Source organism: Callithrix jacchus, chromosome 12 (assembly GCF_049354715.1).
Source record: "Callithrix jacchus isolate 240 chromosome 12, calJac240_pri, whole genome shotgun sequence".
NCBI lineage: Eukaryota > Metazoa > Chordata > Mammalia > Primates > Cebidae > Callithrix > Callithrix jacchus.
In genome coordinates, this window is record NC_133513.1 from 28,279,987 (window position 1) to 28,306,762 (window position 26,776).

At 50.5% G+C, this 26,776-nt stretch overlaps 1 protein-coding gene across 35 annotated transcripts in view; it reads left to right on the forward strand.

The window, feature by feature from the left end:
• Positions 1-26,776, forward strand: part of KATNIP (katanin interacting protein) — a 227,848-nt gene that overhangs the window by 144,646 nt on the left and 56,426 nt on the right. For 34 of the 35 annotated variants that reach the window (XR_013524760.1, XR_013524756.1, XR_013524757.1 and 31 more), the window contains 4 exons: positions 787-893; positions 3,175-3,277; positions 8,100-8,315; positions 17,372-17,509. Coding sequence is in view for 32 of the 35 variants with exons in the window: in XM_078344986.1 (XP_078201112.1) it covers positions 787-893; positions 3,175-3,277; positions 8,100-8,315; positions 17,372-17,509 (564 nt within the window). In the remaining 3 variants the exon portion in view is untranslated. The remainder of the gene's footprint in view (positions 1-786; positions 894-3,174; positions 3,278-8,099; positions 8,316-17,371; positions 17,510-26,776) is intronic. The other variant, XM_078345002.1, reaches the window with a different exon arrangement.

Below are 26,776 nucleotides of genomic sequence, written 5' to 3' on the forward strand. Positions count from 1 at the left end.
GCTCACACCTGTAATCCCAGCACTTTGGGAGGCTGAGGTGGGCGGATCACGAGGTCAAGAGATCAAGACCATCCTGGCCATGGTGAAACCCCGTCTCTACTAAAAATACAAAAATTAGCCAGGCGTGGTGGCATGCGCCTGAGGTCCCAGCTACTCGGGAGGCTTAAGTGGAAGAATCGCTTGAACCCAGGCGGAGGTTGCAGTGAGCCGAGATTGCCCCACTGCATTCCAGCCTGGCGACAGAGTAAGACTCCGTCTCAAAAAAAAAAAGGGCCTAATGCTGTAACTGGAATTCTCCATGGAGTCTGCTTACATTGTATAAAGCAGAACAGGGGCTCCGTTGAGATGGTAACATGATATTTTTTAGTTTTTTGAGGCAGTTTCTCACTCTGTTACCCACGCTGGAGTGCAGTGGCACAATCGTAGCTCACTGCAGCCTCAAATTCCTGGGCTCAAGTGATCCTCCTGCCTCAACCTCCCAAAATGCTACGGTTACAAGCATAAACCATCATGTCTGGCCAGTGAACCATTTTGATGAAAAAAGGTTTCCAGTAGTTCATCGAAGTGGATTGTTTCCTGGGAGCACCCAGATCATCAGAAGCTGAATTGGTGTGAGGGGTTCTAGACAGAAGCCCCAGGCAGCTGCTGTCACCCTCACATTCCTGCTCCTGTTTCCTGCAAAGGGACTGTCAGCCTGAGCAGGCCTGCCCTTGACTATGACCCTGCTGTGTCTTGGGCCAGGAGTGTTGCCTGAAACATCTGTTTAATTAGCCTTTCCATCCTCAGCTGCTTCCCATCACCATGGTGACCCCCACTCCAGAGCTGGCCAGGGCAGCCGGGGGAGCCAGAGCCATCAACCAGGCCATCGACAGAACTGGACTTCTGGGAAGCAGGTACTACCAAGGCCGAGGCCAAACCCAAACCCCGTAGCAGTGCAGCCATGGGGATCTTCTTCATGAGGGTTCTTTGCTTTTCCTATGTTTTTTCAGAACCCCTATTTCTCTCTTTAAGACAGGATCTTGCTCTCTTGCCCAGGCTGGCATGTGGTAGCAAAAACAGCTCACTGCAGCCTCAGACTCTGGGTTAAAATGATCCTCCAGCCTCAGCCTCCTGAGTAGCTGGGATCACAGGTGTGTGCCACCTTACCCAGCTCATTTTTATACTTTTTTGTAGAGATAAGGTCTCACAATGTTGCCCAGGCTGGTCTCCAACTCCTGGGCTCAAGCAGTCCACCCACCTTGGCCTCCCTAAGTACTGGGATTACAGGCGTGAGCCACCACATCTGGCCCCAAACTCTTTTAAACTATTCCTTTAGACTGTCCTCTTTCTCTCCCTCCAGCCCTAAAGCACTCAAACTGACTCGATTTCTTTCAGGCAAATGGCTCGTGGCTTGGTCAATTTGGCCCCAACCTGTATAACGTGAACCTGTCTGGGTTTCCAGTGGAATATCCCATGCAGCACAGGGTGTTAAACTTGTTTCCCAGCTGGTCTAGGGGCGAGGCTGGCCCACAGCAAAACTTGTTTCCCAGCTGGTCTAGGGGCGAGGCTGGCCCACAGCAGCGTCCTTCGAAGCTCCTTTTCTCTATTAAAAGTTTGTTCAAACTCAGCATTCTTTTCCATTAACATGTAGCAGCAGTTATTGGAACTGCCAGGTTTTATTATCAAAATAAAGCCTTCCCTGTAGTCTTCAGACAAAATAGATCTTCAGAAAGATGCGCCAGGCTGAGCCTGTAGTTTCTGGCATGCCACAGCACACAGACACACTCCCAGGGCTGCTGTGCACAGCTGTGCATGTTGTATACTGTACAAAGTGCCTGGCTGAGTGGGGAGAAGGGGTTGAAATCCAGTCTGTTTGCTGGTCACTAAGCTCAGGGCCTGACCTAGGGCCATATCAGCCCAGAAGGGGGTGGTGGCTTTTCTGCATGAAAAAGGAATTCACTAGCCAAGCTGTGTGACCTCTAGGTCTGTGTCTACCTAGAGGGAGTACTTTATTATAACTTACAGGAAAACTGAATAGGCTAAAGGCAACCATTCTTATAACACTTTCTAGGCTTCAGGTGGAAATCAGGGCTGTGTGCCATTGTGGCCATAATAAGAACTAGCAGGGAAACCCCTGATGCGGACGGGCAAAGTGGCTCACGCCTGTGATCCCAGCACTTTGGGAGGCTGAGACAGGCAAATCACCTGAGGTCAGGAGTTCAAGACCAGTCTGGCCAACATGGTGAAAACTCTGTCTCTACTAAAAGTACAAAAATCAGCTGGGCGTGGTGGTGCATGCCTGTAACCCCAGCTACTCGGGAGGCTGAGGCAGGACAATCGCTTGAAACCCTGGGGCAGAGGTTGTAGTGAGCCGAGACTGTGCCATTGCACTCCAGCCTAAGTTCAAAGGATCGTACCTTTTAAAAACATAAACCATTCTTAGCTCACAGACTGTACAAAAACAGTGAAACTTCATCTCAAAAAAAAAAGAGAGAGAGAGAAAAGGCTGGGCCATGAGGATATTTTACATCTGATGCAGTTTATTACAGGCAGCGTGAACTTCGCCAAATGTTTCTTTCCCTGGCGTCAAGATCCTTTGTGCCTCAGGGTCTTGGGGGTACCCAGCCGTAAAGTGCACACGTGGGCACGTTTGCAAGCGATGAAGGCATGCTCTGCTGGGTTTTAGAATGCCCGTGTCCTCAGAAACAGGAGCAGGAGGGCAGTGCTCCGGCCCAGGGGTCAGGGCCAGATAGTAAATAGGCTTTGTGGCTGGTTTTGTTGTTGTTGTCGTTGGTATAGTTTGTTTCTTTGTACAACCTTTTCAAAACATAAACCATCCTTAGCTCACAGGCAGCACGAAAACAAGCCGTGGGCTGGATTCGACTTGCAGGCCTTAGTTCGGCTGACCCCTGCTCTTGACTCTCAAGTTCTAAGCTTAGGGAGGTCACTTGGCCACCTTGCCTCAAGTAGTGTCTCCCCAGCTGGCTCTGATTCCATCACTAATTGTACAGCCATTTATAAAGGGGGAAAAACATCAGGCCCACCCTTACCTTTGAACTGGATACAGAGTACATACTTCTTCTTCAAATCATTTCCTGTCCCCGAGAAGGAAATGTCCGTGTGGCACCTTTGACTGGAATGTTCTTTTGTGTGTCATTTACTGCTACCTGTTTGCTAAAACCGAATCCCTTTCAGACAGCAGCAGAAGCTTCTGAAAGTCCTCCAGGCCGTGGAAAGTGACTCTGCCCATCTCAGCAGGGCGGTTTCAGCAACCAAGGAGCGAGTTTCAGACGCAGAGGTGAGAGCCTTGACTTGATTTTCAGCTGCGCATTCAGGAAGGCTCCCTGGGAACAGTCATTTCTCGTCGGCGGGGATTGCTCTGACCGTGGTTAAATTAGCATTTCTCGGCCCGTGTCTCCCTCTCCCCTCCTCCCCAGCACACAGAGGTATAGGTGATGGAGAGTAGGAGCAAAGAAAGGAAGAGGTGGGCCGGGAGTTTCAGCGGAGAGAGGCCTATCCGCACAAGAGGAAGTATAAATAGCGTGGAAGCTCATAGGAAAATGCCCAACATCGCTGGCAATCAAGAAATGCAAATGGCAGCAACCTGAGCTTCCCGTTTGCTCTCCGAATTGACAAATTATTTCTGACGATAACCTCGAGTGCTAGCAAGGTTACAATAAAGCTGTGGCAGCCACACACACGTGGCAGGCAGCTGGATAAACAAGTGAAACCCTCTCGGGAAACAGAACACTTGACCTTAGGAAGAGCCTTAGAAACACTTCTGTCTTTCCGCCCCGTAATCCCACTCCCTTTCCTAAGGAAATCACCCAACAGAAATCAAAAGCTAGAGGCACAAGGTCCATTACAGAATTATTGGAAGTAGGAGAGACATTTTTTTAAACCTAACTGTCTCATAACAATGGAGTTAATCGGGAAAGTATGATAGTCAGCACGATGTGGTAGTTTAAAAGGATGGAAGCTATCATTATGAGACAACGAAGACGGGAACGCTAAGAGATGCTAACCTAACTGTAACAGGGGATGTCGATCTTCCAGTCCAGTGTGATTGCAACAGCCGTGTAAAGGTGTGGCCATTGAGTGTGCTGATGGAGCTGGGACACAAAATACAAAAGGGAACTGTGGCATCAGTGTGGTAGGATTAATGGTGATTCCATTTTCCTTCCTTCTTTCCTTCCTTCCTTCCTTCCTTCCTTCCTTCCTTCCTTCCTTCCTTCCTTCCTTCCTTCCTTCCTTCCCCCATTCCCCCTTCTTCTCTTCCCCCTTCTTTCCTCCCTCCATTTCCCCCTTCTCCTTTCCTTCCTTCCTTCCTTCTTTCCCTCCCTCCCTCCCTTTCCTCCCTCCCTTCCCTCCCTCCCTCCCTCCCTTCCTTCCTGCCTGCCTTCCTTCCTGCCTGCCTTCCTTCCTTCCTGCCTGCCTTCCTTCCTTCCTTCCTTCCTTTGTGCTCTGTTGCCCAGGCTGGAATGCAGTGGCGCCATTTCGGCTCACTTCAACCTCCGCCTCCGGGGTTCAAGTGATTCTCCTGTCTCAGCCTCCCCAGTAGCTGGGATTACAGGTGTGTGCCACCATGCCCAGCTAATTTTTGTATTTTTAATAGAGGTGGGGTTTTGCCATGCTGGTTAGTTTGGTCTCTAACTCCTGGCCTCAAGTGATCTGCCTGGCTCGGCCTCCCACAGAACTGAGATTATGGGCGTGAGCCACCACACCTGGCCTCTATTTTTTTATGTCCTAAAAGGTGTGTGTCCCAGCACGTCCTTCCTGCCCCTACCTTCACCCAAGCTGTTCTTAGTGTTATTTGGTATGGTGATCACCAGTCTTACTACTGGCCAGTGAGGACGTAATGTGAAGTCCTCCCAAAGCCACACATAAAATCCTATGAGAGCAGAGAGGCCTCTGAGTTGGCTTGGCCTGGACTGGACTTCCAGCTTTGAATCTGGCACCATCACTTAGAGATTGTGTGACCTTAGACAAGCCTCTTAAGCTGTCTGGTCCTGGCATTCAAATAGGGTCCATAATCCATGGCCCACAGGCCACTGTGCACATGAAACAGGAAAGGTCTCTGAGGACGTGCACCTCAGTGCAGGGAGAGGCCAACAACTATCAGCTAGAAGTTCAGCATCGAGAAAAAGCAAAGCTGTGCTCCCTACTGCATGGAGTAGTTGCTTTATTTTTATTACTTTAATTAATGAATGTGTTTTAGATACAGGGCCTTACTCTGTCTCCCAGGCTGGAGTGTAGTAGGTGTGATCATGGCTCACTGCAGCCTTGAACTCCTTGCTCAGTCAATCCTCCCACCTTAGCCTCCTGAGTAGCTGGGACAACAGGGCCCCCCTCCAGCACACCTGGCTATTAAAAAAAAAAAAAAATTGTAGAGATGGATCTTTGCTATGTTGCCCAGGCTGGTCTTGAACTCCTGGGCTCCTCAGCATCCCGAAGTGCTGGGATTACCACACCCGGCCAAGTCTCTTTATATTATGGGAGACAGAAAATCCAGGGCAAACTGACTTATACAAGAAAGAGAAGAAAAATGACAGACTCTTCTCATTGAAACATGACACAGAGAGGGCCAGGTGGGGCCTGATCCAGCAGTTCACACTGTGTCTTTCCTTTCTGTCTGCACAGTGGAAAGCTCAGTCCCATCTCTGCTCCCTCCTCATAGTCCCTAAATAGCTAGAATGGTTCTACCTTGCACTTTTGTATCATCAGACTTTACTGTCAGAAGAGAAGCCCGTTCCTCCCCAGATAAATCTGTGATTGGCGTGCTTGCGTTGACCTATACTGGGGTACTTGCCTGTCACTGAGCTCCTCCCTCCTGGTGGCCCAGGGGACAGGACACTCCCTGGAGTGGGAAAGGGTCAGTCCCCCTATGCTTTATGGCTGAGAAAAGAGAAGGCGTGGCTTCTCCCAAGGAAAATCAAGTGGTCTCAGCAAAAGCGGAGACAATGAATGAGAGGGGCCAGGAGCTGCCCAGCCAGGGTCCCCCTCCCACTGCCAAGCAGGATTCCAAATCAGGCAGTACAGAAGCAGGAGGAGCCACTGAGTAGCAGTAGACAAGTTGTGACACTTGCTTAGTGAGTAGATCCTTCAGCTTTTTCATTTACAAACACAGCTGAGGAATTTGCACATTTCAGATTGCACCAGGTGGGAGTTCTAGCAGCCCCTCTGAGAGGCAGCCTGCCTCCCATCTGGCCCTCCTGCCTCCCACCAACAAGCAAGGTGAAGAGGGCTACTTCTTCAGCATCCCCGAGACTGACCACTCACCTGACCCTGGACTGCTCCTCACAAGCACGAGCTCATTAACCTCCCAGTCCCCTGGAGTCAGCCCGGCCAGTTTAGCTTCATACCTGCCCTGCGTGCCTGGGACTCAGACCCAGGGCAGCAGGGGGCTTGGCCAGGACCCCACATGGCTATGGAGCAAAAGGAGGAAGCTGTGGGTGTTGAGGGCCTAGCTAATCAAAACAGGCCCTATCTTTCATCCGGGAGCTGTGAGCTGACCTCTGTCCTTCCTCCCCATCCGCATTCCCACCATGTGGCAATCAAGGCCCCTCCAAACTCACACTGAGAGCGCTAGCACATCTCGCTGGCTATTAATTAAAAAAATAAGTGGGGAACAGTTGCTGTTCATTTGCCGGCTCCCTGCTCACAGAACCATTGCAGATTACCCGTGCTAATTAACAGAGGGCATGTGCACGCGGGGAATGCACATTTTGTGAGTGACTGATCCGTGGCAACCAGTGCTGCAGTCAGCCCGGAGGGCCTCAGGAAGCCATTCCAAAGGGTGGCCATTTATTGATGGCATTCACGCAGGCTCTCAGAGCAGACAGCCGACCGGGAAGGAGGCAGACATTAAAATCAATGAAGGAGAGAAACAGAAAGAAACAGACACAGGGCGCACCCAGGGCCGGGGCTTGTGGTAGGGCCTCCTTGGGTACTGATGTCTTGTTTAAGGCCTGTGACAGGATTATCACATAGATGGTGTCATCTCATCTTCCCCAGCCAGGCCAAGGGATGTCAAGTGACTTGTCCAAGGCCAGGTGGGCCATGTTACCTGCTGTATCAGTCAGCTCAGGCTGCCATAACAAAATCCCACACACTGGGGGGCTTCGATAACAGAGATTTGTTTTCTCACAGTTCTGGAGGCTGGAGGTCCAAGATCAGGTGCTGGCAGGTTTGGTTTGTTCTCAGGCCTCTCTCGCAAACAGCTGCCTTCTTGCTGTGCCCTCACATGGTCTTTTTCTGTGTGTGCATCCAACTTTCCTCTTATAAGGACACCAATTAGATTGGATTAGCCCTCCCACCGACCCCACAGCCTCATTTTAATTTAATCACCTGTTTGAAGGCCTTATCTCCAAAGACAGTCACATTCTGAGGTACTGGGGATTAGGGTTTCAACAGATGAATTTGGAAGGGACAAAATTCAGCCCGTAAACCTTTTTTTTAGACTGGGTCTTTCACCCAGCCTGGAATGTAGTGGTGTGAACATGGCTAACTGCAGCCTCAACCTCCTGGGCTCAAGCAATCCTCCTGCCTCAGCCTCCTGTGTAGCTGGTACTAAAGGCATGTGTCACTGTGCTCAGCTCATTTTTTAAAAAATTATTTTGTAAAGCGAGGGTCCAACTTTGTTGCTTAGACTGATCATAAACTCCTGGCCTCAAGGAATCCTCCCAATTCGGCCTCCCAAAGTGCTGGGATTACAGGTGTGGGCCACTGTGCCCAGCCTCAGCTCATAACACCTACTCAATTCAGCAGATCTTGTGACAAGCTTCTGGGTCCTGAACCCTTGAGTAGTGGGGGAGAGGTGGGAATATTCAGGCAGAATTCAATGCTTTTTAGACATTTTTATTTATTTGTAAACTCTCAAACAGCATGCTAATAGAGTGCCAGGTATACAGGGACTCTATTTTGAATGCTTTGCAGAATGAACTCATTTAATCATTGTAATAAGCATAGCTAGTGGGTGCCATTCTTATCCTCATAGTGCAGAAGGAGAGACTGAGACCCTGAAGGTTAACTAACTTTTTGAAGGCATTGGTAGCAGAGATGGAGCCTAATTCAAGCCTGTCATGTCTTAATCCTCTGGTGTTATTTTTCTCTTCTTTAAGGACAAACAGAGAATGAGGGAAGAGGAGATCAAAGATGCCATCTATGTGACCATGGAGATCCTGTCCAACTGGGGCAACTCATGGTGGGTGGGGCTCACAGAAGTCGAGTTCTTTGATCTGAATGACACGAAGCTGTATGTGTCGCCCCACGATGTGGATATCCGGAACACAGCCATGCCTGGGGAGCTGGGCCGCCTCGTCAACAGGAACTTAGCTGTGAGTCGAGGGGCACTGGATTGCTTGTATTCCCTTGCATTTTCTCTGCCCTTGATAAGTCTGAGTTAAGGGTATTAGTGGAGGGAGGGGAAGAACAGCAAAATCTGGCGGGGCACAGTGGCTCACACCTGTAATCCCAGAACTTTGGGAGATCAAGGCAGGCTGATCATTTGAGGTCAGGAGTTCAAGACCAGGGTGGGCAACAAGGCAAAACCCTGTCTCTACAAAAAACACAAAAAAATTAGCCAGGCATCATGGCTCATGCCTGTAGTCCCAGCTACTTGTGAGGCTGAGGTGGGAGGATCTCCTGAGCCAAGGGAGGCTGAGGCTGCAGTGAGCTGTGATTGCAACACTGCGCTCCAGCCTGAACAAGAGTGAGACCCTCTTTCCAAAAACAAAAACAAAAATAGTCCAGGCACGGTGGCTCACACCTGTAATCCCAGCACTTTGGGAGGCCGAGGCAGGTGGATCACTTGAGGTCAGGAGTTCAAGACCAGCCTGGCCAATGTGGTGAAACCCCGTGTCTACTAATAATACAAAAATTAGCCCAACATGGTGGTGCATGCCTGTAATCTCAGCTACTTCAGGAGGCTGAGCCAGGAGAATTGCCTGAACCCGGGAGGCAGAGGTCGTAGTTAGCCAAGATTGTGCCGCTGCACTCCAGCCTAGGTGACAGAGTGAGATTCTGTCTCAAAATAAATAAATAAATAAAATCTACCAGGGTTGTTCATTTGGGCAAAGTTGGGGAGTAACCTGAGGGAGCGGTACTGGCAGAGGCCCCCGACACTCCCCTAAGCTGTTTCCCAGCCCCTGCTCTGTGGGGTTTTCTTAGGGGAGCAAATTCACCTGTTCTTTTATCCGCCTTGCAGTTCTCTACAGTCACCACCAAACACTGGACCTCAGGGGTCATTAAGGTCAATGCGTGTTCTTTGCAGTTGAAGAAACTATAGCTTGGAGAAGGGCAGCGACTTGGCCAAGGTCACACAGCTGGAAGTTAGTGGAGCCAAGTTCATATCAGGCAGCCAGGGCCAGGACCCTTGCCCACACCCTCTCAGGACCCTGCTGCCCTGAGGTCGTTAGGTGCACACTCCACAAACGTTGAGTGTATTTTTCCTTTTAAAGAGCCAGGAACAGTGGCTCATGCCTGTAATCACAGCACTTTGGGAGGCCAAGGTGGGTAGATCACCTGAGGCCAGGAGTTTGAGACAAGCCTGGCCCACATGGTGAAACCCCGTCTCTACTAAAAATACCAAAATTAGCCAGCGTGGGGGTGCACACCTGTAGTCCCAGCTACTTGGGAGGCTAAGGCAGGAGAATCGCTGGAATCTAGGAGAGGAGGTTGCAGTAGAGCCAAGATTGTGCCACTACACTCCAGCCTGAGTGACAGAGCAGGACTCTGGCTCAATAAATAAACACAAACAACAGAATTTACAAAAGAGAAGACTGGGGAGGGTCCTGGCATTTTTCCTTCCTGCTGCTTACAAGCTGGACACAAGAGGCTGTAAGCTCAACTGAGCCAGAACAGCCAGCCACATCATCTTTGCTATGCTGGGCCTTAGCATCATTCATAATTATCTCCTGGGAGACCTGGGAAGATGCTGTTGTTATTACGTGATCATAGCTCACTGTAGCCTCAAACCCCTGGGCTCAAGCTGTCCTCCTGCCTCAGCCTCCTAAATAGCTGGGACTACAGGCACACAGTACTACATCTGGCTAATTTTGTAAATGTTTTTAAAGAGCCCAGGTTTCACTATGTTGCCCAGGCTGGTCTTAAACTCCTGGCCTCAAGCAATCCTCCCACCTTGGCCTCCCAAAGTGCTGGGATTATGGGTGTGAGCCACCATGCCCAGCCTTTGCTGTTATTGTTGTTATTAATAGTATTAATACCACTGAGAAGTAGGTAGTGTTATTCCCATTTTAAATAAAACGAAACAGAAAAAGCGGTCTTTGAAATTTCCGGTTCTAGAGACCCAGATTCTGGTCTTGACTCTGGCCTGGGACAACCTACCTGCCTTCTCTGTGAGTGGATTTTTCTGCCTGCTAAAACGTGGGAGATTGGGTCAGTCATCTGTTAGGATTCTTAGAGTTCCAGCAGCAGAAGCAGAGTCTAGCTCAGTTAGCACATTTTTAAACAGTAAACATGTTTCAGGTCTTTTGAGTAGCTAGTGTACTCACTGCCACGCAGGCCAGGAAAGGAAAGGAAAGGAGGTTTCAGGGAGCATCCTGGAATGCTGGCCACCAAGGGTGTGGTCTTCTTTTAGGGGTAGGTGATGAACAGGAGGATGTGAGGGTCTTTCTTCTGGAAAGATTTTCCTCTTGGACTTGAGGTTCTGGGGAGAGTGTGCTGTCCTACTTAGAGTTGACTGATTTGGCCTTCGTGTGAGCGGTCACTTCCATGACACCGAAAACCATGACTGACTTACGTCCTAAACTGGGTCACGACTCAAGGTTGTGGGCTGCTTTCAGGAAAGGGAACAAAATGAGAAGGGGAGATGGAGAAAAGCATAAAGCTTCATTCACTTCGTTCATACAGCGGCCATTTATTGAGATGCCTTGGCAGCGTCCCTTGGCTGGTTGATTTGTCCTCGCGACTCTGCTGGAAACAGTCTCAGGAGAGGAAGGCTGATGGACCAGCCTAACTAAGGCAGCGCACCTTGATGCCACTTCCACCAATAAGCCCCAGCCGGGCAGGAAGAAGGAGTTCACGATTGCTTAGGAAAGCTGTCATATATGTCATAAATAAAAATAAAAATAAAGAAATTCAAGATCACCACTAAAAGACAGGCAGGCTGGTTGCTAGATAGTCAAGAAGCAGCAACCATCCCCAGGGTTGGACTGAGGGATCTGAGTCCTCTTCGAGATCAGCGCTCTGTGATCTCAGCCCTCGAAAGACAGTCCCTTGGCTGTGCATAATGGCTGCGCAGGTGCTATGGCCTGGCCTGGCTCTGCTCTACCTCCAGATTCAAGTCTGTAGGCTCCCATGCTTGCTGCTGGGACTTGGTCCACCCTCACCACCTCTCCCCTGCCCCCCTCTTGCAGAAAGCAGTGGCGTTTTGGAAGCCTGCTCTCCAGAACAGAGCACACCAGGGGCAATAAAAAGCACCATTGGATTTGATGGGGACCAATTCTGTTGATTGCTCTCCCTTTCTTCTGTGCAGCAGAGGCTGGGGCACTTTGCCATGTGATGGCCCATGGTTTTGGTGGATTTGAGGTTTTTATTTTTTGGCCCTGTGATTGGGACATGAGGCAGCTGTGTCCCCCTGGGCTGCTGGGGCTCTGGGCTCATCTGCAGGAAGGCTGGATTCCCCCTACTTCCCTAATGTGGGGCTTCCCTGCATCCTGGGTCCCAGGCCCGGGGCTACAGAAACACAGTGCCTCTCAGAACCATCCAATTGCACCGGCATGCACCAGCCACAGCCTGGTGCATAGCCTCATATAACCCTCACATGAACCTTGGGATGACTCTCCCCCTTTTATCAATGAGAAAAAACAAGAGGAAGAGGAAGTGAGGAAGAGGCACTTGCCCCAGGCCATGCAGCATAGCTGATGGAGCCCACCTGACAGCTGAGGTATCTGAAGCGGAGGCTGGGTTTGAAAGAGAAAATGCTTCAGTGGAGGTGAATTGGGGTATTCAGAAGATGTGAGAGTGCCCCAGCCTCTGCGGAAATTCCTCCCTTCTGTGCCCGCACCATCTCTCTCACTGGCTGCATCTCAGCCCAAGGCCTCAAACGACTCCAGATTTGTACACGTAGCCCTGCCTGCTCCTCTGAGTTCCTGACATGAAAGGCAGCTTCCTGCTTGACATCTCTTGGCTCTCTCCCGGCCATCTCAGACTCTGTTATTATTATTAGTTTTTTAGAGACAGGGTCTTGCTGTGTTGCCCAGGCTGGCGAACGGGGATGCAGTCATAGCTAACTAAAAACATACGTTCATTAAAAAAACACTTGTGCGTGCGTGTTCACAGCAGCATTATTCATGATAGCCAAAAGTGGTAGAAACAGCCAGATGTGCATCAGTGGATGAATGAAGAAAATGCAGTATTTCTACAAAATGGAGTATTATTCAGCTCTAAAAAGGGACGAAGCATTGCTACGTGATACAACCTGGATGAACCTTGAAAACATTATGCCAAATGAAAGAAGCCAGACACCGAAGGCTGTATAGTACATAATTCCATTTATATGGAATGTCCAGAATAGGCACATCTGAAGACAAAAAGTAGGTTGGTCATTGCCAGAGGCCGGGAGGAGGCAGGCATGGGGAGAAGTGGTATCTTTTGGGGGTGGTGGTGAAAATGTACTGGAAGGAAATAGTGGTAATGTTTGCACAACCTTGTGAATGTACAAAAGCACCACTGAACTGAATGCTTTAAAATGGCAAATTTTATGCTATATGAATTATATCTCAAAAAAAAAAAGGAAAGAAATGTCATACGCCATTCCCCAGCATTCCCCAGTGGTAAATTTTATGTAACTGTAGTACATTATCAAAACCAGGCCTTGACATTGGGATAATATACGGACCTTCAGACTCTCACTTGTATGTACGTGTATATAGTTCTATGCAGTTTTATCACATATGTAGATTTCTTTCTCAAGACAGACACTGAGATACAGACCAGTTCCATCACACCAAGGAGCTCCCCTGGGCTCCTCCTGCACAGCCACACTTCCCCATGCCCAGTCCTGACAAGAGAAACCACCGGCCTGTTCCTCTGCATACTTTCGTCATCGTAGGGATGCTGTGTAAATGCAGTCATACCACTTATTTAGCATTGATGTCACTACCAAAGTTGGTGGCCTTTTCTGAGACTCGCTTTTTTTACTCGGTATAATGCCCTTGACACCCTTCCAGATTGTTGTGAGCGTCAGTGGTTTGTTCCTTTTTAATGCAATGGTTTATTAAATTGGAGCTACTTCTGAGGGCAGTGCAGTATCTCCCTGCGGGTTGCTATTCAGTGTGATGTTCACGCCGGAGTTAAAAAGGCACCTTTGGTTTAGGAGTTACCTCCTCAGAGAAGCCTTCTCTAACCATCCATTTGAAAGTAGCTGTTCCATGAGCCATGAATAATTCTCTCTTATTTTTTTTCCTAGAATGTGTCCCTGCTTGATTTTATTTCTTGGAAACATTACCTGTTTGCCTTCCCTCATAGCACAGAACTGCTAGGGCCTGGCAGGTCAGGCCCCTGCACATGCCCCGAGTCTGGCTCAGCGTCGGCCCCCCAGGAGGGACCCTGCACAGTGTTTGTTGGGCAAGTTATAGAGTAGATGTGTCAGTGCCTGCTCCCAACCCTTGCTCTAGCACCTCAGGGAAGACTGCTTTTCTGAATGGCAGCATTGAGATTTCTTTCTTGGAGGATTCTTTTTGTGGCCTCCAGGGCCCGCTTTGCCTCCCATGCAGAGGGAAATTGAGGCCCCCCTCCAGGAGCAGCACTCAACCAACATTGGTGGGAGTTGGGGTATAAATACCCCAGTTCCCTGGCCCCCTAGGTGCAGTCACTCTGAGGCCTGTTCCACCCTGGCTCCCATATTCCCCAGGGAGATTCAGCTCCAGTTGCCCACCTTCCCTGCCTTGTCTCGCTTCCCCACCTTCCCACTGATATTTTCTGCTCTGTCTAAATAAACTACTTACATTGGATCCTTGCCTCAGGGTCTGCTTCTGGGGGAAGCCCAAGACCAAATGAATTAATGCATGGAAAATGGAGGTTTGGATCCCCACTCCACCAGGTGGGCACTGAGCAACCTTAGGCGATCCCTCCCCGCTGAGCTTTGGTCTGTTTTTGTCGGTAGCACCTGCATTACAGCAGTGCCTTCCTCCTGGGGTTTCCACAGAACCAAGAGCAGTAACAGCAGCGTGAAGGCGCCCAAATTCCTATTCTGCGGTCTTCCTTACCCCCGTGATGGGGAGGGAGGAGCTGCAGATGCTCTGCCTCCTGCCCTGGCACCAAGGGGTTTGCCCAGCATATGCTAGGTCAGCCCTGGGCAGCTTCCCATCAGCCTTTCTCTCCGAGATCCTGTCTGTGGAGAGGAAACATCAGAAGGCTGGGTAGCTAATGAGACCCAGAGTTTTCCGCAGGTTAATGTTCTTTGACTCTGAACACCACAATTCCCACTCCGCCCTCCTGTTATTCCTCCCGCTGACAGAAATGTGAAGGGAAATCAATTACAGTCCCCCTAGCCCACATCTAAGGGTCAGCCATCAGTCTCTTCCTTTGTCAGACAGCCGCAGTGCCCCATTTGAGGCCCCCACTCAGCAAAGGAATGTGACTACCCCGCTGGATTTGGGGATGTGGTTTCCTGACCCCTCACAGCTGCCCAGAGCACTACAAGTTCTTGTAGAGCTGGAGAAACTTGCCAGAATAAGTCAGAACCCCTTGAACTCATCGTTCCTCCTTAACAAAAGCCGCCTCCTCCCTCCTGAAAGGCACCATTGTCACCGAAACAAGCCCCCTTTGTCCTCCACCGCAGCTGGCGCCTGGGCCTCCCATCTCCTGGGGGCCTATAAAACCCCAGATCAGCCAGTCCTCCCTCCCTGGCTCTGTCAAGTAGCAGGCACGTTCCTGGTGACTGTTGAGATGTTCTCAAATGCGGGGTGATGGCCTTTGAGATGAAAAGGGACAACTTAGCCAGTGTCAGGCCCGCAGAGCTTGCTTATTGGCAGATGGGACTTGCTGCTGCTGCTCGGCCCCTAAGCAAGGACCCCAGACTCAGTGCCTACAGGGGCCAGGCAAAGGCTTGAGAGGGAACTGAGGTGGATTTGAAGCAGTAGGGAGTGGTGGGACCTGGGATCCCTGGGGAACAGCAGGTTTCAGGGTGGCACACTTGGCTCCAGGCAACGGCCATTAGGGCCCCTAAGCTGCCATTTCTTCCGAGTCTGCAGAGGGGTCAGAAAAATGGCTTTTGGGAGAAATCTCCACCCTCACCTTTTTTTTGAGATAGAGTTTCACTCCATCATCCAGGCTAGAGTGCACTGGCGCAATGTTGGCTCACTGCAACCTCTACCTTCCAGGTTCAAGCAATCCTCCTGTCTCAGCCTCCCAAGTAGCTGGAATTACAGGCATGTGCCACCACATTCAGCTAAATTTTGTATTTTTTTTCCTTTTAGTACAGACGGGGTTTTACCACATTGACCAGGCTGGTCTCGAACTCCTGCCCTCAAATGATCTGCTCTCCTTGACCTCCCAAAGTGTTGGGATTACAGGCATGAGCCATTGTACCTGGCCTCCATTTTTTTTTTCCTTAGAGACAGGATCTCACTATGTTGCCCAGGCTAGAGTGCAGTGGTACCAAACTCCTGGGTTCAAGCAATCCTCCCACCTCAGCCTTCCGAGAGTAGCCAGGACTATAGGCAAACACTACCACACCCTGCTAATTAAAAAATTTTTTTTTGTAGATTCAAGGTCTCTCTGTATTGCTTAGGCTGGTCCCTAACTCCTGGCCTCAAGCGATCTTCCTGCCTCAGCCTCCCAAATCACTGGGATTAAAGGCATGAGCCACTGTATCTCTCTGAATCGCCCCATTTTTAAAGGTTGGCAATAATTTGTCTTTGCTTTTTTTTTTTCCACAGTGCATTAACTAAACAAATACTTCTGCAAGCCAGATCCAGCTCAGTCTCTTCTCTTTATTCTTTTTGAGACGGAGTCTTGGTCTGTCACCAGGCTGGAGTTCAGTGGCACAATCTCAGCTCACTGCAGCCTCCACCTCTCGAGTTCAAGTGATTCTCCTGTCTCACCTCCCGAGTAGCTGGGATTATAGGCATGCACCACCATACCTTGCTAATTTTCATATTTTTAGTAGAGACGGGGTTTCGACATGTTGGCCAGGCTGGTCTCGAACTCCTGACCTCAGGTGATCCACCCACTTGGCCTCCCAGAGTTCTGGGATTACAGACTAGAGCCACCGCACCCGGCCTATAGTCTCTTCTTAATGCTTTAATGAAAGAGCAGATATTAGGAGGCATATTCCATGTATGCATTCACTTATTTATTACACAAAGGGTTTTTTGGCATCTGCCATGTGCCAACTGGGCTGGATGCTAAGGGTTCTGGGAACTAAACATGACCCCTTCCCTTGAGCTCACGGCTGAATGGGGGCATGACATGGACATGAAAAGAGATGATCGTGGGACACCGAGGTAGGTTACCGCGCTTGGGAACTGCAAGGAGCCATGGGCACCTGGATTTAGCTGAACTCCCAGGATGACGTTAGGGAGAGAATTGCAAGCAAGCAGAGGCCCAGTCTGTGCCAAGGTACCAGGTTGAGCCAGCGTGGACACGTTTGGGAGCAGCTGTGAGTTTTGTTCCAATAGAGAGTGAATAGGTATTGCCGAAAGCCGAGAGAAAGCGACTGGGGCTGAGCAAAGTGCCCTGGTGTGGCTTTTTCCATCTGCACCCAAAGCATTCATGACATGCAGTTTTGTCGGTGTGAATGAGAATGACAGCAAGGCCTCCCTGTTCTCCTGCCCCTAGGGCCTCCATTGGGTGGAGACTGCAAACCGAGGCCCCCAAGCTTGGAAACCCTGAAAGGAACAGAATAAATCCCAGAGTTCGGTTCCCTGGCCCTGGCCCAACCAACGCCTGAGCCAGTGGCTTGCTTTCTTTTCTATTTAAAAATTTTAAAAATTTGGCAGGGTTTTACAAAAGAAAATCAAAGGCTCTGTTTGCCAGGTTAATCAAATAGCTTCCCGTCCTTCTATCTACTGTCTTTCCCCTCCCCCAGCTCTCCTCAAAGCCGATTAAGTCGATTAAAATAAAGCCCGCTGCATTTTAAATTCCATCTGGTTGGCATATCAGAGGGGTCCTTAGCTTTGTGCAGGGGCGGGATGGGGGGAGGGGGGACGGGGGACGGGGGACGGGGTCAGCAGCCTGCTGTGAAATGCTGTCCAGACCGGGTGATCTGAGGGCCCGGCCTGGGTGATGGCAACAGGTGGCCTAGCTGCCTGCCCTGAGACCTCACCAGGCCTCTCCTGGTTTCTGTGTGCCAAAGAGCCACTGCCATTTTACTTTGGGGAGAGGCAGAAATGTGCCTAATGACTTCCCTCTCTTGCTGGCCTTCTAGGGCAAGAAAGACTCCTCCCTGTGGACCTGCCCCTTCCACTCACCACTCCAGCTGTTTTTTGTTATTCGAAATATAAGGCAACTGGGGGACTTCGGTCTGGCCAAGATCAAGGTTCGGAATTACTGGACGGCTGACGGCGTAAGTAACAGGCGCTGGTCCCCCACTGGGCCCTGGGTTGACGGAAGCGCCTAGCAGTTCACCAATAGCCTGGTTCCTAAAGTTGCAAAATGGATACACGGAGGCCCTGCTGCTCTGTGTGTGCAGCAATAGCCTGCTGGAGGTTCACACTGCATTCTCCCAGCCCCCCAGGGCTTCCAGCTCTGGGGTTGGGAGGTGGTATCAGGGTCCCCTTGAGGGAACTGGAAAAATGCAAGCCGAGACTCAGTTTGACAGATAAGGATACAGAGACACAGAGAGGTTATGTAACTTGCCCCAAGTCACACAGCCAGTCAGTGTGAGAGTGAAGAGTGTGAACCCCTGCATTGCACTCCAGGCTTTTTTTTTCTCTTAGCCGTCGCTTTTCAAATGTTAATTTGCAGTGACTCATCTGCAGGATCTTGCTAAAAGACAGGTTCTAATTCAGCAGGTCTGGGGCAGGGCCTGAGATTCTGAAGGTCTAGCCAGCTCCCAGGTGCTCCAGGCTTTCTGTTTCTCTTAACCTCTGGCTGTTGCACCCCTCTGGTTCTATTGTTTATTTTTTAAAAGACTAGTCGAGTACGGTAATGAGAAGGGGCGATAGAATAGAGAAAGGAGTTAGATCTATAACTGAATGTGATCAGTTGAGAAACTTGCTACCTTTGGACCCACCCCCTTCAATTGCAGGATCCATACCCTCCTTTTTAACCTCACACTGTCTACCCTGATGCTCCTGCCTGTGCCCACACCCTGTCCTTCCTTCTCTGAGCTGTTTTTCATGTACTTATAGTTCCATCAGAGAACTAAATACTGAGGAAGGACAGGAACTCACTTGGCCTATCTGCCCTCTTACGGTCAGCATAGGGGGAAAGAGTTGTACTTTCAAATCTGTAAGGGAAGCAGTAGTTCAGATGAGATTATAAATAGGAAGGAAGCCTCACCTTCAATCTCGCTAGAGACATTAGGGAGTGGTGGGGACTAGGGTAGACTAGCAAGCCCATGCCCTAGGGAAAGGGAAGCCACTCTAAGGGTTGCTTTGTATAATACCAGCCAGTTCTGCTAGCTCTTCCCAACATGCCTAGTGAGCTGGATATCTGAGTTTTGATATGAGCCTTCCTTATTTGTAAATGTCAGTAGCTAATTTAGGTTCTTTTTAAACCACCACACAATTCAAACAAAACTCATCTTTGGGCTGGAACTAGCCTGCCCCAGACTGTGTGGAGTGTGGAGAAAGGATCCCACCTCAGGCTGGGAGAGATCAGGGAAGGTTCTTGAAGGAACACACATCTGAGCTGTGATGGCAAGAGACAGCAGCATTCAGCCGAGGCAGGAAAGGAGACAGTGTGTCCTGGGTGGAGGCCCGGCTTGTTCGCAGGCATGGAGGTGAGAGGGAACACACCCTCTTAATCGCTCTCACTTAAACTACGCCCAGCCCTCCAGTCTGGGCTCTCCAGACTGGCTTTCCAGCAGCCACCAGGGAGATCCAATCACATGTCTCTGCTGCTTCAAACCCTCAGAGCCTCTCCTTGGCCCAGAGCATCAAGGTCAACCTCCTGAGTGTGACATCAGAGCCTCCTAATGCCCTCGTGCCCGGCCCTGGCTCTCTCCTGTCAATACCTGGCCTTTGCACAGTGCCCTCCAAAATGCAGGCTGCCCTGGCTTTCCATCCCCCACCATGATAGTGATACCTTCATCCTTGCCTCTACATCCCTATCTCACTCAACTCAGAATGCCTGTCTCTGCCTCATATTCCTGGAAACCCAGATGTCACTTTCTCCAGGAAGCCGACCCTGCCCCCTGCTGCCCCCTGCCCCCTGCCCCCTGCCCCCTGCCCTCTGCCCCTTGCACATCTCTGGGACCTCATGAACGTGTTCTACCATCTCCTTTCCAGAATTTATGGCTGCTTTCCCAGGGCACCATGGACCCCTTGAGAGTAGGACCTGAGTCATCTCCACCCCTGCTCTAGTGAAAGGAGAAATACATGGCTGATGAATGAATGAATGAGCACCTTTTCCCAGTAATCCATAAGCAGTTGTATTATCCTTGTTGATATGTGGGTGAGAGGATAGGCAAGGCTAGGTGGCTTGCAGGAGACCACACGGCTGGTTGGAGGCAGAGCTGGGAACCCAGTCCTGGAGAGGCAGTCCTCCCTCTCCTTCCCTCCCTCCTTCCCGTCCTCCCTTCCTGAGCTTCTTCCAGCTAGTTCTGCCACCCACCAGCTGTCCATCCACCTAGTGATCATATCCCAAGCACCTGTCAGTTGCAAGACACCTGGAATCTGGAAACCTACAGGCCGTGCAGCCCTCGCCGGCTGTATGTATGCACAGTGCTGCCCAGAGCTTTCTCTGATTTCTGATCTTTGAGGCTTTTTTATTCTAAACACCTGAAGTTTAAACTTGAGAAAAAGAAGTCCAAGCCACTGGGATCAGTGAGGAAATTTCTCTGGGCGTGTCGGCCTCCCCTTCTCCACTTGCCAGCCCTGGCCTCTCGAGGGCACAGAGGCTGACCCCTCAGACCCTGAAATGCAGCCCCAGCCCATGTACCCACAGCACAGTGCAAGCATCTGGTGCCAGGTCCACTCATTCCAAGTCCCACTCAGTACTTCCTGGCAGGCGGCCCCGTCGGCACCCTCTTCTGGAATGGGCAGCGGAACAGTGGTGGCTGCCTGTGCCTGCACCCTGCAGCTCGGCCCTGTCACTGTATATATATCTCAGGGCAAGGAAAGCAGATTTTATGTGCAGGATTACAACAAAGATAAGCTTCATCCCTTTTGCCCAGGGCCTGCTTTTCTTCTTTAACCTTTGCTCAGCCTTCCTTGTGCTTATAGAATAGTTTAAAAAGGCACAGGGTATTAAGAATCCTGCAGGAGCATGGGGTGTCATCGCGGGTGCTTGGGGAGCTCGCTGTTGGCTGTGGGGATTCGAGAGCCGAGGTCTTTCCACACCCAGGGTGGAGTGTGGAGGACTGCGGTTCCTGCCAGGGCATCGCTTATGTAACACACACCCATCTGTTGCCAGAATTTCCCAGGAGCAGGAAAGCGCAAACACATGCAGCTGCAGGTTGGTTTGATTTAATATTCTCCAGACGATGCTATTACTGTGTGTTTTAGAGGAGATAAAATGAGAGTTTATAGGAAATATAGCTTGGCCTGGTAGACATGGCTTGTTAATACAGTGTTTTGTGTATGGGAATCTGAAGAAGAAAAGTTAAATTGGGGAAGCTAATCCAACCGGGCTTATTTAGAATGGAAAAAAGGAAGGGACTAGAAAAAGGGAGTCTCTTTTATTGGGAAATGTGCGGCCTGTAAAATCCTCATGCTAGCATTTATGGGCTCCGTTCCCCCTCACTAGTTGATACTGTAAGTGTCAGCTGGCCCGGAGGAGAGGGATGGAAGAGGCGAAGTGAGGACATGGAGGCTCACCGCCACCATGGCAGTGCACAGAAGGCAGCTCACAGACGTCTCTACGTGTGACAGCTGTCATTTATTGAACGCCTCGGGTATCAGGCAGGCATGAGGCACCCCGTGGGCACTCAGTAAATATGTGATGCGTGAACAAGTAACTGAACAAATGAATCGTCTCAGTTAACCCCCAGTGATCCTATGAGGCAGGTGGCGGTGTTTCCCATCTTATAGGCGAAGAAGCCAGAACTTAGGACAGTGAGCTCCCACATAGCAAATAGACTGTGTCTCTTTTGCCAACTCTGCTGGGAAACAGCTTGCTGGAGTGGTGTCCTGAGAAAGATCTGGAACTTTCTTTCTGGTTCATGGAGGAAAGGGTGCGATGATTGATCGGCGACGTCTGCCGTGGGCTCAGAAGGATGTGACAATATGTGTGTGGCATCTTTTGGTGTTCCCCAGATGAAGTGACTTGCCCAGCTAGCAGGTTGCAAGAGACAAAGCCAGGGAGGGGATTTGAGGTCCGCCTGTCTTTCTCTGGTTTTTCGTGGCACTGCTTCTCCTGCAGAGTGGCATCTGCCGGGAGAAAAAAACCAACAGTCTCCCTTCTCTAGTAGGTGATAACTCACCCAGAAAGTGGGCTTCCAGCAGCTCCCCATGGCCCATCTGTTTGCCTTTATAACAGTCACATTAGTTATATGTGACAGGACAGCTAGGCGCACTGTCCCCACGGCAAGTGCTGCCTACAGCCTGGTCACAGCAGGGAGTAAGACGGCAGCGAGCATCCAGGCAGGATGGGCACCCAGGGTATAGATTATATTCAGAAAGGCACTCATTATACTGGTTTTGAATAAATGAATGCTGCAGTGCATTTCCCCAGGGGCCTATTTCTGTGACACATCATGTGGTCTAGGCCAGGGGTCCCCAGACCCCAGACCACAGGCTGGTACCAGTCTGTTAGGACCAGGCCACACAGCAGGAGTTGAGCACCAGATGTGCAAACATTACCACCTGAGCTCCGCCTCCTGTCAGATCAGCAGCGTGAGATTCTCATACCCATGGGAACCCTATTGGGACCTGCACGTGGGAAGGATCTAGGTTGCATGCTCCTTATGAGAATCTAATGCCTGATGATCGGAGGTGGAACAGTTTCATCCTGAAACCATCCCCATCCCTCCAACCATTGACAGAAAAACTGTCTTCCACAAAACCAGTCCCTGTGCCCAAAAGGCTGGGACCACTGGCGTAGGCCACCGCTGCTCGCTCAAACTTTCCCTGATGATAGAAACGTCCTGTACCTGCCCTGTAGGGTACATAACCACTAGACACAAGTGGCCATTGAGGACTTTGCAAGTGGCTAGTGCACTGAGACACTGACTGCACTTTACATTGTAATTCATTAATTTTAATTTGAAGTAGCCATACGTGGCTGGTGACTACATAGGGAACTGCATGTGTCTCGGTGCTGAGGGTGCAGTGGTGAACAAATAGACAAGGCCTGTGCCTTCTGTTGGGGAGGGGACAGTAAACAAGGACACAACAAATAACATTTCAGGTCACACTGAGTGTTCCGAAGACAGTAAAACAGGACGGTGAGCGAGGGCCACGGGGAGGAGGAGGAGGCTGGGCTGCCTTGAGCCAGGTGGCCAGAGGCCTTCCCCGAGCTCAGTGATGACCAGGAGTAGCTGTGGGGCATCTGTGGAAGGGCATTCCCTGCAGGGCACAGCAGGAACAAAGGCCCTGAGGCAGGAGTTCGAGGACTGTGGTTTCACCAAGTAGCTGGAGCATGGGGAACAAGGAGTGTCAAGGGAGGTCCCAGAGGGAGATGGGGACCAAATCCTGTAGGCCAGCAGGTTTGCATTCGATTCAGAGACAAGCAGAATACCGTGTGGTCAGAGCCAGCCCACCTGAGACTGTGTGGCCTTGGGCAGGCTACCTCACATCTCTACAGCTCAGCTTTCTGTGAAACATGGGATATTGTCCAGTGAATGTGTGTCAAGTGTTCTGAATCATTCCTGGCCTCCTGCCCTCTATACAGGGCTCAGCTATCAGTGTCATCACCAGAGGCTTGTGAGCAGGGTGATGTGATCTGATGGAGGATGCTTTTTTTTTTCTAGACATTCTCTCTCTGTTGCCCAGGCTGGAGTACGGTGGCGTGATCATAGCTCACTGCAACCTGGGCTCAAGCGTTCCCCCAACCTCAGCCTCCCATGTCGCTGGGACTCCAAGTGTACATATCATACACAGCTCGTTTTTTATTTTATTTATTTATTTTTGAGACAGAGTTTCGCTCTTGTTACCCAGGCTGGAGTGCAACGGTGCGATCTTGGCTCACCGAAACCTCTGCCTCCTGGGTTCAGGCAATTCTCCTGCCTCAGCCTCCTGAGTAGCTGGGATTACAGGCGCGTGCCACCATGCCCAGCTAATTTTTTGTATTTTTAGTAGAGATGGGGTTTCACCATGTTGACCATGATGGTCTCGATCTCTTGACCTCGTGATCCACCCGCCTTGGCCTCCCAAAGTGCTGGAATTACAGGCTTGAGCCACCGCACCCGGCCCGTTTTTTATTTTTTGTAGAGATAGGCTGGTCTCAAACTCTTGGCCTCCATTCATCCTCCTGCCTCAGCTTCCCTAAGTGTTGGGATTACAGGCATGAGCCACCACGCCCTGTCCTGGCTGAGAAATTTAAAAGACTACTCTGCTTGATTTGGAGAATGGATCGGGGGCAGAGGGAGCCCAGAGAGGAGGCTCAAGGCATAGGCTCGCTAAGAACTGTCTAGCTGAAGATGGTGGTGGCTTGGATGAGGGTGTCAGTGCTTTTGGGGTGTACTTTGGGTGCACTCAACTCATCCTGTGACAGTATTTGGATTTTCACAGTGTCTTTTTCTTGGAAGAAGTTTTCAACTAAATGCAAAAGGGAAGAGATTAGTTCAGTAATGAGGCATGTATCCATCACCAGCTCCAGTCATTATCAACATTCTGCTATTGTTGTTTCACATATCCCCCTAACATTTGAAAGTAAATTGTAGCTATCACACTATTTGACTCATAAATTCTTCAGTATGCATCTCTAACAAAAAAGATGTTTACTTTTCTATAACCTTGATGCCACTATCGTGGCTGGCCATGATTCGTTAGTTATGCTCTGATACCCACTTCATAGCTAAACATTCCTCATTCCCTCAGAATTGTCTCTTTTACACTTGGCTTGTTTGGACCCTCATACAAACCAACACCAAATGTGGCAATGACTTGGAAGTCAAAGATGTAACCTTCGTTTGGTCACCTGAGTCAGTGCAACCTGAAGGCTCTGCCCCATGGCAGGGTCTGGGCAGCATGATGCTGGGGAAGTATGGCGGGCATCTTAGCAGGGCGACTGGTGGAAAGGGGACTGACTACACTGCATGGGAAGCTTCCTGAGCTGTGGACCTCAGGCTTGGGCTAGGCCACTGCCAGTGACCAGAACGGTGGGATGCAGTGAGTACAGTCCGTGGGCAGAGTCTTCTCTCAGGTAGGTAGAGGCACGGTAGCCATGAGAGGGTCAGGTTTAAAGTGGGTCCCTAGCCAGCAGGGGAAGGAGAGGTGAACAGAGAATTCAGCCTTTATTTATTTGTTTACATATTTAGAGACAGAGTCTCATGTTGTTACCCAGGCTGGAGTGCAGTGGCGTGATCTCAGCTCACTGTGCAAACTCCACCCCTCCGGATTCAAGCAATTCTCCTGCATCAACTTCCCGAGTGGCTGGGACTACAGGCGTGAGCCACCATGCCCAGCTAATTTTCATATTTTTAATAGAGACGGGTTCTACAGTGTTGGCCAAGCTGCTCTCAGACTCTTGGCCCCAGTGATCCACCTGCCTCTGCCCCCCAAAGTGCTGGAACTTACAGGCGTGAGCCACTGGGCCCAGCGAAATTCAGCCTTTAAATAGAGTGGCCCCACAAGAACATAGGGATTCAGAGCCAGGGTCTGCTCCTAGCAAGAATGAAAGTAGACGCAGAGCCGGCATGGAAGCTGAGACCCATGTCCTGTGCTGCGCAGACCAGGTGGGCAGGCTGCAGCTGGAAGTAGGCAGACACCTGGGCAGGAGAGGGCTGTTCACCCAGGTGTAGGTGCTGACTGGCGCAGCAGGAGACATCACAGACCACCTGGAGGGTAGAGCTTTTCACCTGCCTCCTGCCAGCCTTGGCCAGGACTGATTCAGTAGCTGAGCCTGTAGATTGGAGTTCTCGGTAGCAAGGCTATTGTATCAGCCAGGATTCTCTTGGTAGCAAAGGGCAGAAAACCCAATTAAAATTGGGTTAAGCACAAAATAGAAGTCTTTGGCTTCTGTAACAGAAGACGCTGGGTGGCTAGCTTTAGGTATGGTGGCATTCAGGAGTTCATGTGATGTCATCAGGAATCTGCCTCCATCCATCACTTACCTCCCTTCTCCTCTGTGCTGGCCTCATCCTCAGATTCCACGTGGGAGCCCCCCAGTGGCATCAGGTTCATAATTATTATATCAGTCCCTGCAGAAAGAGACTGCCCTCATGGAAGCTGCAATCTAGTGCCCATTGGTCAGGTCTGCATTGCTCCCTGGGGTGGGCCCACATTATCCACATGAGGTGAGATTAAGAGAAGGCTGGCTCTTCAATGGGAAATTGAAATGCTGCCTCTCAAAGAAGGGAAAATCACCAGGGAAGATAGAAAATCATACCCAACCTAGGTCCTTTTTCTTTTTCTCTGAGAACATAGGAGTCACATGCTGTTGAATTTATTCATCAGCTCCCAAACTTAAACCTTACTTGACACAACCACAGATCAAAGCTGCAGGCCTGACCACTGGTTCGCTATGCCTGGCCTTTCTTACTGCGAATGCACACTAATGCCGCTCGGCACACCCAAACCCTCCCCATCTGTCCACCCACGCCAGGCTTCCTTCTCCACTTCCTTTTTCTGTCCGCGCCAGCTCTTGGCTCACAACTTTGATCTTCTGACTTCCCTTTGCCCCTCACTGTCAGGCACCTCTAAATCCTACCAGTTCTATGACCAAAACCAGTCTCCTTCCCAATTCAGCTCGCCCTTCCCCTTCTGCCTGTTGCTGCATGATGCCTCATTCCCATGTGTCCCCATCCTCCCCTCCACTGCTCATGGGCTCAGCCCCTCCTCTCATCATCAGAGGTTTGACAGTTGCCCCAAGCCCAGGCGTTGTGCTGGGAATCAGCACTGACACGCTGCCCACCCCTGCAAGCTCATGCCCAGGCAGGGGAGGCCCAGGGACCCTGCAGTGAAGGGGACGAGCGCCAGCCCTCCCAGCTGCAGAATGCCTCAGGGGAGCAGGCATGGCCCACTGCCGTCACATGCCTCCCAGAGCATCCTGGGAAGAAGGCTGGACACAGAGGCTGTGCCCTGATGACCAGATGCAGCTCATAGGTAGACTTCTGTTGGATCACGTGATGTTTTCAAAATTCTTTGAATTAATGGCCAACATTTTAAAATTGGGAGGCTTTGCATGAAAATATGAAGTTCTTTTGCTTTTCTTGAGAAACTAGAAGATGCCACATTTACACCTGGAAGCTTCAGTGGAGCTGAGTCACAGCGACACAGTGGTCCTTTCACCCCATTGGCTGTCTCATTTGCGGGACTTGCCCGGACCCTGAATGTGTTTGCATTAGTGACTTCTTCCACTCCCTGACCCCAGAATCTGGTAGTCTGCCTCCTTCATGCTCACACAGCTTTGACCTCCCACTGGCTCCCATACCTTCTCTCCTCTCTGCCTTAGTTCCTGCCATCCTCAGAGCCTGGAATACCTGACCCGTCTTGTTACAAACCTGCCTTTCAAAACATTCAGGTTCTGCTTAAGCCTGACTTCACCTACAAGCCTCCCCATCCCC